The 13,920-nt window shown below is 36.7% G+C and overlaps 1 protein-coding gene across 1 annotated transcript in view; it reads right to left on the bottom strand.

Moving 5' to 3' along the window:
* LOC128666232 (sodium- and chloride-dependent GABA transporter 3) overlaps positions 1–13,920 on the bottom strand; it is a 280,538-nt gene that overhangs the window by 227,140 nt on the left and 39,478 nt on the right. Inside the window, exons 3-4 of the mRNA XM_053720701.1 lie at positions 10,881–11,021; positions 9,328–9,418 (exon numbers count right to left, since the gene is read on the bottom strand). Coding sequence (XP_053576676.1) covers positions 9,328–9,418; positions 10,881–11,021 — 232 coding nt within the window. The remainder of the gene's footprint in view (positions 1–9,327; positions 9,419–10,880; positions 11,022–13,920) is intronic.

The raw sequence follows: 13,920 nt of genomic DNA, 5'->3' as shown, positions 1-13,920 counted from the left end.
GTTCTTTTCAAAACATACAATTAGTAGCAATAAAAACATACATATAAGAGAAAATAAATTGTTACAGGGTAGGCTGTTAAAACAAAGCTGAGAAATGCACAAATTACTTAATGACAACCTACACTGTCAGTACAGGCAGAAAATGCTTCTTAAGCTGTAAGCCCACCAAAAGATTTGAGTGGCCACTCTTGGACCACACTTTTACTTTAACCCTGATATAAGGTAGGTGAACATTAATGTGTCAGGGCCACTCATGGACCCTGGATGAAGAACCTCTGGTTTTCTTGCTTTTTGATACTATATTTATGCTTAACACTTGCTTTTTGCATTTTAATATTATAGTTAGAATGAACATTTTAACAGGGTAGTAGAACTTTGAGAGAATGTAAATAGAACTCTGCCTGACATATATTTGGAAAAAGACAGTAATATACTAAACCAGAGGTGGAACTAATTAAAAACTAGGAGATTATATCTACATATATCATAAAAATTGAGAGAATAAGAGGGAGTTGAAGGTAAGGTTGCCACATAAGAAAGGTCCTTATTATCAAATCAAGTATGAGTTGTACACTAATCAGCCAAAATCTGAACAGTGATAGATCATGCCCAAAACTTGTTCCAAAGTAAATATCCACCTACATTGGGATGTTATGTATGAATAGCAAAAACTAAAGTAGTTGAAAAAAAATAAAGGATAGATATCTCGCCACCTCGGCCGCTGGCAACAAGACACCACCTTAACATGGTTTGCTAAGATATTATATGAGTAGGGGGAAGTCAAAAGCTATACTATAATTTAGGGCATAACTGAACAGGAGGCCGAATACGCTTTCTAGAAAGAAGCAATAAAGGGGTATATAAGTAAAACAACTCTTAAGAAATGGGCATAGCACTGTATATATTGTTAAGTGATAAATAGGTCAAAAGTGATGCGGAAGGCCTGTAAGTAATGGGTAAAAAGGACCAAAAGTAATAACCTGGACATTACAAATAAACAGATTACTCAGGTGAACTGGTTCTCACTATGTTACTGAGCTTGGCGTCCCCATATAGGCAGGAGACATTGTTATAGAATCACAGGGTTTTCATTAAAGAAATCAGGGGCAGTTCAAGAACCTACAACTATTAGACAGATAGTCCCCAGTGAAGATATACATGTTTCAAGTGTGCAAATTGTTCAAATGAGACTTCAGTAGCAATATACATAGGATACAGAATACCATAACTTTAAGACTCAATGCCTAAATGGTAGGCTCCTACAGTGTTACTGAACCTGACATCTCTGTACATACAATGAGAGTGATCATGGCTTCTTTAAGCAGGGAAATGTGTGAGAGAGTAGCACTAAAAGCTATAACTGTGGAGATATATGATGTAGAAATATGCTGTAATAGGACATCATATCATAAAGAGCAAATAATACTGTGTGTAGATAAATGAGTGATCAAAGGCATTAAGCAGTACACAGGGTGTTACTAAAAACAATTAATGTGCCATAGACGTTGGAGCTTTTAAAAGAGTCATCTTAGGATCCCTAAGTGGTCTTACATGAAATTTTGGTATGCATAGTAGTATAACTAAGGAGACACCTTCACATTAAAATCTTATCTAAGATACTAACTGTACTAGTCGCAGGACATAGTCTCATCAACTAAGGGATGTTTTATTCTAAATGTCTGGTAGTTTTCTCCAGCAACCGCAATCGTGCTCACAATAATAAACAGAAAGTGCTCCAGTCAAGGTATAACAATGATATGCGGGTGCAGATAAAAAAATCATCAATACTCTTACTACAGTAGTCACATAAACTCACTGCGGCTAATAAGACACTCTAACAGTCATGCATATATAGATATCTTCTTTGGACCCATTTTTGCAAGGATCGTTAATGACACTCCAGAGGAAACTATTTGCGGCCCCACCTAACTGTGATAAGTCTGTCCTACTGCTTTAACAAGGAGCCGGCAAGAATAAATGAAGGTTACATGCAGGGGAGACCAGAGTGAAACGTCTCAATCATGGAGAGAGGGCTGCAGCAAGCCTCCTGGGTCCCAGTCCAGGTGCATCAGGGGGAGACGCGACCAGACTACCAGGAGGTAATACGAGCCTGACAGTTGTGCTGCTCGTGGTAGCGTGGAGCCGTTGAGCCGGGTGCAGACTTCTGTCAAAAACTCCATTGCGGTAATTGTACTCCAAGCTCTCCTCAATTGAGTGCGACTTTCCAGGTCCAGGATGGTAACTCGCGGCCACGCCGCTCTTTGTTCCTTGGGAGAGTGTACAATCGGGGATCCTTTGGGTACATATATTGCAGCTGCAAGGTTCAGTGAAATGGTTTGCAGGCTATCTGTCCCATCACAGTGAGATTTCCATGATCCGGCAACAGAACTCACAGCATCGCTGTTGTAGCCGTTAACTGTTTTCTCATATTTCAGTGTAGGCAGCATGATACTGGGGTCCGTTGATCTCTTACTGTTATTCTGTGTGTAGAGGGAGCGCTGAGGTCTCACCATGTTATCGCTCCATCCTTCCATAAGTACAGGCTCAGCATGGGTGACTGCCTGCGGCAAATGAATGCTATTGGGCTTGAGTGTTGAATTCAGAATATTCTCAAAGGCGGCATGGTGGTTTGCTAGTATAAGTTCCAGCTCCCTTAAAATATCCGTAGCGTACTCCATAGTCTATTATGTAGATCTATAGTCAGGCAGATTAAGTAGAGTAGATTTTAACTAACGCACACTTAGTGCTTCTTAACGACAGGGCCGAGGGCTTCCCGCCGGGGGTAAAGTGAAGGGCCAAGATCTTATAATGGCTCCAGACGCTGATGCCAGCAGCAATTCCATTAACTAGAGGTATGAAAAGTTGTGGCTTCAAATGTGCAGAGCAATGCTGGTAGTTAGTTACATAGATCGATCTGTTGAAAGGCAAATTTTGAAGATTTATGCAGAAAAGCTGTAGCAGCACACAGCAATGCGACTGAACATGGCCGCTGCCCGGAAGTTCCCCCCTAATAACTATTTTCTAACTAGTATACCTAGTTAAAATAAATACAATCTTGCCTGTAAAATAAAAATAAACCCTAAGCTGGCAACAATGTAACTATTAGTTATATTGTAGATATCTTAGGGTTTATTTTACAGGTAAGTATTTAATTTTAAATAGGAATTATTTAGGTAATGATAGTAGGTTTTATTTAGATTTATTTTAATTATATTTAAGTTAGGGGTTGTTAGGGTTAGGGTTAGACGTAGGTTTAGGGGTTAATAAATTTAGTATAGTGGTGGCGCCGTTGGGGTGGCAGATTAAGGGTTAATAAATGTAAATAAATGTAGGTAGGTGGCGGCGATGTTAGGGGCGGCAGATTAGGGGTTAATAATATTTAACTAGTGTTTGTGATGCGGGAGTACAGCGGTTTAGGGGTTAATATGTTTATTATAGTGGCGGTGATGTCCGGAACGGCAGGGGTCTGCTAAGTATAATGTAGGTGTCGGCGATCTCGGGGGCGGCAGATTAGGGGTTAATAAGTGTAAGATTAGGGGTGTTTAGACTCGGGGTTCATGTTAGGGTGTTAGGTGTAAACATAAATTTTGTTTCCCCATAGGAATCAATGGGGCTGCGTTACGGGGTTTTACGCTGCTTTTTTGCAGGTGTTAGGCTTTTTTTCAGCCAGCTCTCCCCACTGATAATGGGGAAATCGTGCATGAGCACATAAAACTAGCTCACCGCGGCTTTCAGCAGAGCTGATATTGGTGTGCGGTATGGAGCTCAATTTTGCTCTACGCTCACTTTTTGCCTGCTAATGCCGAGTTTTTATAACCCTGTAATACCAGCCCTGTAGGGAAGTGAGAGGTGACAATAACATACTAGTTACTGCACCCCTCATAACGCAAAACTCGTAATCTAGCCGTTAATTTTTAATAAAATATGCTAGTCTGTGTTTTGTGGCCATTTGGGGCAGATTTATAAAATTGACCAGAGTTCTGATCTCTAGTTAATTTTATAAGCGCTAATTGCTACTAAGAGCTTGCGGTAGCAATAACTACACACTTGTAATGGCTGACTAATTATCGCACGTCTGCAAAGGGGCAAATTTAGTGCTCCACTTGAAATCTAATCTATATTTTGCAGCTAGTTAGTTTGCAATGCATTGCTTAAAGGAACATAAAACCCACAACTTTTCTATTGTGATTATCATAAACTGAAGATTTACTATTTTGAACTGTTTTTGGATCCAATTTTGATTATTTAATTTTTTTCTGAACATTTTCTTTATCATTGAATTTGTGTATTTTTATCTTATGTTTTGGGTGAGAGATCTTCATTTATTATCGCTATCTGATTTGTTCTGATTTTTATGTTATATTTGTATGTACACTATATTATTTCTCTGATTATTTACAGTTAAATATTGAGCAGACTGTTTCATTTAGTATGGCAGCTGGGAGCGCATGCATTTTTTCTGTATCTGCAATTAAATACCCTAGTCTCTCATGCATGTACAGGTTCTCTAGCTATTAATTATTGCAAAAGCACACTTTTCATTTCTCATTTGGTTTTCTCATACCAAAAAAATAAAAAAATCAAATTTTTTTAAATTTGATTTAATAATATTTGTGGTATATAGGAAAAAAACCCAAAGGGTTCAATTATAAGTGGCACGCTTACTGATGTACACAAGCAATATTGGATTTTTGCGTGCATCAAAAATAGCGGAAATAGCGGGCATATTACAAGTTAAATGTAAACGAGATCGAGAGAGCGCAATTTCATTTTATGCTTGTTGATTTAGAGCGACTGAAACCCAGCATCCACTAAACACAGCATGAATATATTGTAAATTACATTTACACTCAAATAAACACTATCTGAAAAAAAATTGTCATATAAATGTACAAAAAGTTATAACAGCTATACGGTGCATGACAAGTAGGGATGGACGAATGTGTTTATATTCGAATTCGAATGTTAGAACGAATGTTATTGTAGAAATTCGATTTACATAATAGAATGTTGATAAGAACGAATATTCTTAAAAATTCGATTTTTGAATGTTATTTACAGTTTTCGAATGTCACATTCAAATTCAAATGTCACTTTCAAATTTGAATATTACATTTATGAAACACAATTTTGCGGTAACAGGGTTGCGTTGCTAACGAGCCTTTTTTTTCACCACTCCCTTAAGACAACGCTGGTATTACAGGTTTTTTTAAACCTGGCATTAGCTGCAAAAAGGTCAGCGTAGAGCAAAATTTAGCTCCACATCTCACCTCAATACCAGCGCTGCTTACGGTAGCGGTGAGCTGGTAAAACGTGCTCGTACCCAATTTCCCCATAGGAAACAATGGGGCAGAATCAGATGAAAAAAAAAAAAAAGCAGCGTTCAGCTCCTAACGCAGCCCCATTGATTCCTATGGGGAAAGGAATTATATGTCTACACCTAACACCCTAACATGAACCCCGAGTCTAAACACCCCTAATCTTACACTTATTAACCCCTAATCTGCCACCCCCAACATCGCTGCAACCTGCAATATATTATTATTAACCCCTAATCTGCTGCTCCGGACACCGCCGCCACCTACATTATCCCTATGAACCCCTAATCTGCTGCCACCAACATCGCCGAACCCTACATTTTTAAATTAACCCCTTATCTGCCCCCCCAACGTCGCCGCAACCTACCTTCACTTATTAACCCCTAATCTGCCGCCGCCACTATAATAAAGTTATTAACCCCTAAACCTAAGTCTAACCCTAACACCCACCTAATTTAAATATAATTTAAATAAATCTAAATAAAATAACTACAATTAAATAAATTATTCCTATTTAAAACTAAATACTTACCTATAAAATAAACCCTAAGCTAGCTACAATATAACTAATAGTTACATTGTATCTATCTTAGGGTTTATTTTTATTTAACAGGCAACTTTATATTTATTTTAACTAGGTAGAATAGTTATTAAATAGTTATTAACTATTTAATAGCTACCTAGTTAAAATAAGTACAAATTTACCTGTAAAATAAATCCTAACCTAAATTACAATTACACCTAGCACTACAATATCATTAAATTAATTACATAAACTAACTAAAATTAACTACAATTAAATTAAATAAACTAAAGTACAAAAAAAACAACTAAATTACAGAAAATAAAAAAATAATTACAAGAATGTTAAACTAATTACACCTAATCTAATCCCCCTAATAAAATAAAAAAGCCCCCCAAAATAAAAAAATTCCCTACCCTATACTAAATTACAAATAGCCCTTAAAAGGGCTTTTTGAGGGGCATTGCCTCAAAGTAATCAGCTATTTTATATGTAAAAAAAAAGACAATACCCCACCAACATTACAACCAACCACCCACACACCCAAACCTACTCTAAAACCCACCCAATCCCCCTTAATAAAACCTAACACTACCCCCTTGAAGATCACCCTACCTTGAGACGTCTTCACCCAGCCGGGCACAAGTGGACCTCCAGAGGGGCAGAAGTCTTCATCCAATCTGGGCAGAAGAGATCCTCTAACCGGCAGAAGTCTTCATCCAGATGGCATCTTCTATCTTCATCCATCCGGAGCGGAGCGGGTCCATCTTCAATACAGCTGATGCGTCCAGCATCCTCTTCAAACGAAGTCCAAGTAAAGAATGAAGGTTCCTTTAAATGACGTCATCCAATATGGCGTCCCTTGAATTCCGATTGGCTGATAGGATTCTATCAGCCAATCGGAATTAAGGTAGGAAAAATCCTATTGGCTGATGCAATCAGCCAATAGGATTGAGGTCGCATTCTATTGGCTAATTGGAACAGCCAATAGAATGCGAGCTCAATCCTATTGGCTGATTGGATCAGCCAATAGGATTGAAGTTCAATCCTATTGGCTGATTACATCGGCCAATAGGATTTTTCCTACCTTAATTCCGATCAGCCAATAGGAATTCAAGGGAAGCCATCTTGGATGACGTCATTTAAAGGAACCTTCATTCTTCGCTTGGACTTCGTTTGAAGAGGATGCTCAGCGTCGGCTGGATTGAAGATGGAGCCGCTCCGCTCTGGATGGATGAAGATAGAAGATGCCACCTGGATGAAGACTTTTGCCCCTCTGGAGGTCCTCTTCTGCCCGGATCGGATGAAGACTTCTGCCCCTCTGGAGGTCCACTTGTGCCTGGCTGGGTGAAGATGTCTCAAGGTAGGGTGATCTTCAAGGGGGTAGTGTTAGGTTTTATTAAGGGGAGATTGGGTGGGTTTTAGAGTAGGGTTGGGTGTGTGGGTGGTGGGTTGTAATGTTGGGGGGGTATTGTCTTTTTTTTTAAAAGGTAAAAGAGCTGATGTTATATAAACTTTCAAAATTCGATTTGAACGAACGAATGTATAAAAAATTTTTTAAATTTAACATTTTTAAAAACATTTGTCCATCCCTAATGACAAGGTGTTTGACTGCAAAAGGCTGTATTGTATATATACACACATATATATATATATATATATATATATGTATATATGTGTTAGTGTGTGCACACTTACATTTATGTATGTATGTATGTATGTATGTGTTTTACTGTATATTGTTAGATACTTTAAAATTAAAAAATAGGTAGGTATTAAAAACTGTGATTATTATGTTTTATGTCCTTGTCTTAATTGATTTTATTATGTTCAGGACATTTTCTTTATTACCACCCCTCCCTTCCCCCAGAAAAAAAAACTAAAAAACACTTTTTGAGTGTCTTTGACCAGATCTATCTGAGGATGATCTTGCAGCCTTAAAACTAAGAAGCTCAACATCTGCACTCTAAAACATTCACACATTATCAAAGGCAAGGAAATATGACTAAATAGAAAATATAATATATAGAAGAAAAAGAAAAAAATGCATCCTCAAACACCTACTGACCAGTTATGAACGGTTTATGTAAACCATACCACTACCTCATACATAAACCCAGACGTGAGCATAAGAAAACTTAACTTGTAATCAAATTATAAAATCACCATACAATTGAAAGAAGAAAAATGCTGATTAAAACTTAAATTAAAAAAACACACATTAAAGCCCCTATAAGTAAGCGCCTCTTAATGTATTCAATACAATATTAACATCGAGCAGAGCAGACAGGTAATTATCCCTATTACTAAAATAAGTAACAAAGCAAAAGTTTCCTATGTTTCAGTATGCTTGTGTGACTATTAATTTGACCATAATAAGTGTTGGGGGTAAATTTATCATGGTGTTGACAGACATGATCCGCTATAGTGAATTATGTCTACCGCACATTGATAAATGCCGACAGCATACACTGTTGGCATTTATCATTGAAACAGCAGTTCTGGTGAACTGCTGGTGCAATACCACCCCCTGCAGGTTCGCGGATAATCGGCCGCTAGCAGGGGGGGTCAATCAACCCAATTGTATTTGATCGGGCTGATTGCTGTCCGCCACCTCAGAGGCTTAGGACCGCTGCTTCTTAACTTCCGCTTCAGGTGGAACTGAAGTGAAGAGGGTCGGAAGCAGCATCCGCTGCTTCATAAATCGACCCCTTGGACTTATCTAATCTCACATGTCACAGTCTGGTAATTATTTAAAAAGTATTGCATATTATGGTGTAAGCCCTTTTAGGATAATAGCAAATCATTAATATAACTAATAGATAAACATATCCAAGGTCATAACTGGAGGAGCAAATGCCAATGCATGTTTCGCTGTAGAAAATATATCAAAAAGCAACCAAGTAATTAAGATGTAGGGGCCGAATTATCAAGCTCCGAATGGAGCTTGGACCCCTGTTTCTGCGCGAGCCTTCAGGCTTGACCGGGAAGCAGAAGTTATGAAGCAGTGGTCTAAAGGCCGCTACTCTATAACTTGTCCGCTGCCTCTGAGACTGCGGTCTTCAATCCGCCCAATCCTATATGATCAGGCTGATTGACACCCCCTGCTAGCGGACAATTGGCCACAAATCTGCAGGGGGCGGCATTGCACAAGCAGTTCTAGTGAATATGCTGTCGGCATTTATCGATGTGTGGTGGACATGATACGCTACATTGTATCATGTCCGCTCGCACTTTGATAAATTGACCCCATAATCACTAGTGTATCTATCTATCTTGGCCATTCTCAAGTAAATTATAAATTGCACATATTAAGATATATACTAGAATTGCAACTATACTGCTTTTCTGTCATATTTACATTGTGCTTCTTACAAGGAGCATATTTCAAAGCACATAAAATAATTAAATTAAAAGAGATTAAATTAAAATTGAACAACTAATTTTGACATGTTTAATTCAGCTGAAAGTAAAAAGGGTACTTACTCCCAGAATTCCATCACTGGAGATGTAGCATTAACGTAGGATAACTGTGTGCCATTGGACATATTAAGCTTTTGAAACTCCACACACTTGTCTGAAAACAGAGACATAAACAAATATTACACAACTGCACTATACATTTTCTGCAAATCTCAGTACCTTTAGTTTCATCAATTCTTTTTCATGATATAAAGTTTTAGCCAGACTTTTTACATGTAGAGTAGATGAGATTGCCTTTTAAGGCTGAATTATTGGCATTATACAAAGGGAGAAGGAGAGATTGGCAGTTACTGAGCAGGAAAAGCCACCCACTTTAATATATAAATTAAAACCTAACATTTATTATGAACCAAAATAAAATAAAGACACTAACTGTGTGAATGTACTTAAAACTTAGATTAAAAATCTAACATAGGTATGAGTGCCAGTAATACTAAGAGATTCAGAATATAAGTCAAATATAGACAGTGGTGAATCCTCAGCTCAGTACAAACCCAAGCAGGCTCACGGACTGCACAAGTGAATTAACTAAAAAAGAGGATTGACCTCACAAACAGTTGAATTATTGGCATCCATTAAATGTGATTTTTTTTTCTTCCTTTTTTCAATGCTTAATGCTTCTTGGAAGTTTACATAGCAACTTTTTTCTCCCTTAACACTTTCTAAATATCGGCTGCATTTTACTATTATTGTCTCCCTATGAAAAGTCAATAAAAGGTCCAAATTATTATTTATAAAGCAAACAAGATGATAGAGACACTGAAATACTGAGCCCCCATCCATAGTTTTGACTTAAATTCAAATCAAATTATTCATGTAAACAACAATTCATATTTATTGAATTTACCTTTACCATATAAAATTAGTGCACCATTTGTGATTCCTAATGTTCATGCAAATAACATATTGGACTGATCATTTGAAGCAATTTTGTATATGAATATGGCCTTTTGCACAAATGTTCAAATTTATCTTACCTTCAACTACTGTGTTCATAAATCAAACCATATTCTGATTAACTGTTATATATTCAACACCTTAGTGGTAGTAAACAACACAGAATTGATGTCTAGATCACCAACAATAGCACTAGAACACAATTTCTAATGCAAAATGTGCTGTTTCCAAACAATATTTGATAGTTCTGGATTTTTATGGAAACATTTTTATGAAAATCAATGAAGACCTATGGACACGATTGTTATAGCTACTGCTGTTTCAACCTTACAGTGAGAATGGTGTTTACAGTTTCCTTTGGAATCATGTGTAAGGTACATTCCATTGGATTGAAGATTTATTCAGTTAGCTTATTTGCATTAAGATTGTCTTCAAAGTTGTTAGCATTTTGTCCATAAAGTTATTTCAGTTATGATTGGCCACTTTGGGTGTTGTTGGGCTACTGAGAAGATGTGAGCTATGGTTGGTCTATTCATATCTTTGGAGTTCAACTGGATAGTGGCTGGTAATATTTCCCTTCTCATTGAACATTTTAATTTATTTAACTCAATATTTTTAATCAGTGTTAGTAATTAGTTGTACTATTATAAAATAATTACCTGTATTCCATTTATGTCCACATGTAGCCCAGGGTAATTCAGCAGAAAAGCAATTAAAAAGGTAGAAAATTGCCCATGCTAGAATGATGATATAATAGATATTTAAATGGGCCTCAATGACCTGGGTAGCATATCCAATACCTAAAATATAGAAAAGTAACATCATTTTAGAACAATTATCACAAGGATATATATCTACATATACCTCTAGCAAGCAAGGAAACATATTCACTAATTATAGTCTTTAATATTAACAGTCAAATATTAATTTCTGTGAACGACAAACAGCTACAGAGCTATAAGATAATTATGTTAAGCTTTTCACCAGCTTGAACATTTGCAGAACATATAAATGTTACTTTTAAAAAAGGAAAAATACTTATGACAGGAGTAAACAAATTAAAATATAACTTAACAGGTGATCAGAAAATTATAGCAGAAACCTAATTAGCATCCACAGATGCATGACATTAAATTGTTTATGTACTGCTCATTCCCCCATTTTATATAATTCATCAGCCAGCTGTAGAACTCTCCATTTTTTGTGAAATAACTATGAATTATAAAGATCTTGGCATCAGTTAACTTGCTGTAATGTTAGATTTATAACTAGGATCTGTCTGAGTTTCAGTATCACGCAGAACACATTGCTATGTTGATGACTATTTGTAGTGCTGAAAATAATAGTTTCTTTACAATTTTGACAAACACAAATGGTATAAGTGCATTTCAATATGGATAGAACACACATATTGAATGTGTCCAAACATTCTTGTAATTAAAGTGTCATAAAATATGTTGAGATCTGTGCATATCCTAAAAGGGCTGATTAAGTAAAAAGTAGTTTGCATAAAAAAAATGTTTAAAAATTGCTGGAAAGTATTTTAAAATCATTTTAAAAAATAAGCAAAATTAGTTACATAACCATGCTGTCTGGAGTAGTCTGGTCCACCCCTTATCAGTGTTTAGTATCAGAAACACAGGCATTGTATTTCAACTGAGTTCACAGCAGCTTAGGCATGCTCCAGCAGATAATGAGTGTTAAAGTCTGCATTCTACCAAATCAAAGATAGATATAGATACAGACATTGAAGGAAATGTGTTGGGGAGTTAGAGCTGTACAATTTGGAAACTTAAAAGAAAGGGTTAATGGCGAGGCACCGCAGTATAAATTTGAAGGTAAAGTAATTAAAGTACCTATTATATTTTGTCTCTATCCCAACTTGTTTTATGTCCCTTTAATTATGAGTGGGGATGACATACAGGCACACGAGTGTAGTAAGGTAATTGCATTGATATGATCTTTATTGTGCCTAAGCAGAAGTGATTTTGAATGAGATTTATATGCTGCTAAAGAGGGTCCTTTGCTGATACTCAAATTCTTTATGTTCCAGAAGCATGGAGTTAAAATTTCAAATGACCTTTAACGTTGAACTAGCTCTACAAATTTAAAGGTTGCCAAGAAGACATTCTTGTGCAGATGCAAATGATTAGACATGTACCATGATATAAGATTCAAAATATTGATAGGAACAGAAAAAGTAAATAGCCTTGAAGGGAGAGAGAAGTATCTAGTGGTTTATGAGTGACTTAATGGGAAGTCAATAAAGGGCTTTCAGATGTGTAGAGGAAAGGAGAAACTAGAGGTGGTTCTATCATTTAACAAAATGTGGGTGCTGACCAACACTGCCCCAATCTTACATATCAAGGCTGGAAGTAAATATTTGCAGGAGGGACATTATCAATAATGATTGGGGATGCCTAGCAGCCCCATATAGCCCCAGGGAAATACCACTGGGGGGGGGGGGGAAGAAAGGAAGGGACATTTTTATTATTGTCATTATCACAATTACTCCACAAATGTATCATGCCAGGGTAAATGGTATTCTGATTAATTCATTTAAAAGGAAATAAATCTCTAAACATTTTTATGATGTGCATGAAAGAGCATTATTTAAATATGTCAATGTTTTTTACTCTCCGCATTCAGCTTTGCACCAGCAGCTCTTGTGAACTGCTGGTGCAACGCTGCCCCCTGCAGATTCACAGCAATTGGCCACTAGCAGGGGGATGTCAATCAACCCGGTCGTATTTGATTGGGTCGAATTGCGGCAATGTCTGTCCACCTCCTCAAGCAGGCGGACAGGTTATGGAGCAGAGGTCTTTAGACCGCTGCTTTATAACTGGTGTTTCTGGTGAGCCTGAAAGCTCAACAGAAACATGGGGCTTCAAGCTCCATACGGAGGTTGATAGATAGGCCCCCAAGTCTCAGTTATTACTTGACAACTGAGACTGCATGGGTTTCCAACATGTCTGACATAGCTCTACGTTATGCTCTACTCTGGTATTTCCATGATGTAGATCTACGTTAGATTGGGTGAAGACAATAATGGGCAGTAACTTTTTTTCTATGTATAGGAACATCTATTTTACATTAAAAAAACATAAAAGGGTAGAGCGCAGTCCTTTAGGAAAACTTAGCTAATGGTTTTAACAGAAATACCATTAAAGTCTGTAGGGATTTTTGTAGATAAATAATTTTGATAAGCTTTTCTAATTGATTGGAATGGAAGCTTAAGGAATGAATCACATTTTCAAATGATTTATTTTTTGTAATGCAACAAAAAATTGAAGGGGATGTTTAGGTCCCTTTAAAACAAATACTTAGATATTAACCCTATGACATGCCCTATACTGCTAAATATATATATATAAACTACTGTATGACGGAGTGTTCGGTAGAGTTGTTAATGCGATAAAGTTTTAGGAAATCACCCCAAGGGAAAGACTGTGTTTAGCTAATTAATCTTAAGTGGAGTCTATAAAGGTCTTGTTAAAGGGACATGAAGCACAACATTTTTCTTTCATGATTCAAAAAAAGTATATAACTTTAAACAACTTTCCAGTTTACTTATATATCTAAAAGCCTAGAGGGCTATGCAGGAAAATTCCCAAACAGAGAGACTGTAGGTCACAATAAACTTAACACACACAGACATCTAAATGTATATATATATATATATATATATATATATATATA

This window comes from Bombina bombina, chromosome 7 (genome assembly GCF_027579735.1).
Source record: "Bombina bombina isolate aBomBom1 chromosome 7, aBomBom1.pri, whole genome shotgun sequence".
Taxonomy (NCBI): Eukaryota; Metazoa; Chordata; class Amphibia; order Anura; family Bombinatoridae; genus Bombina; species Bombina bombina.
The sequence above is the reverse complement of the archived record's forward strand: the minus strand, read 5'-3'. Positions and strand labels throughout refer to the sequence as shown.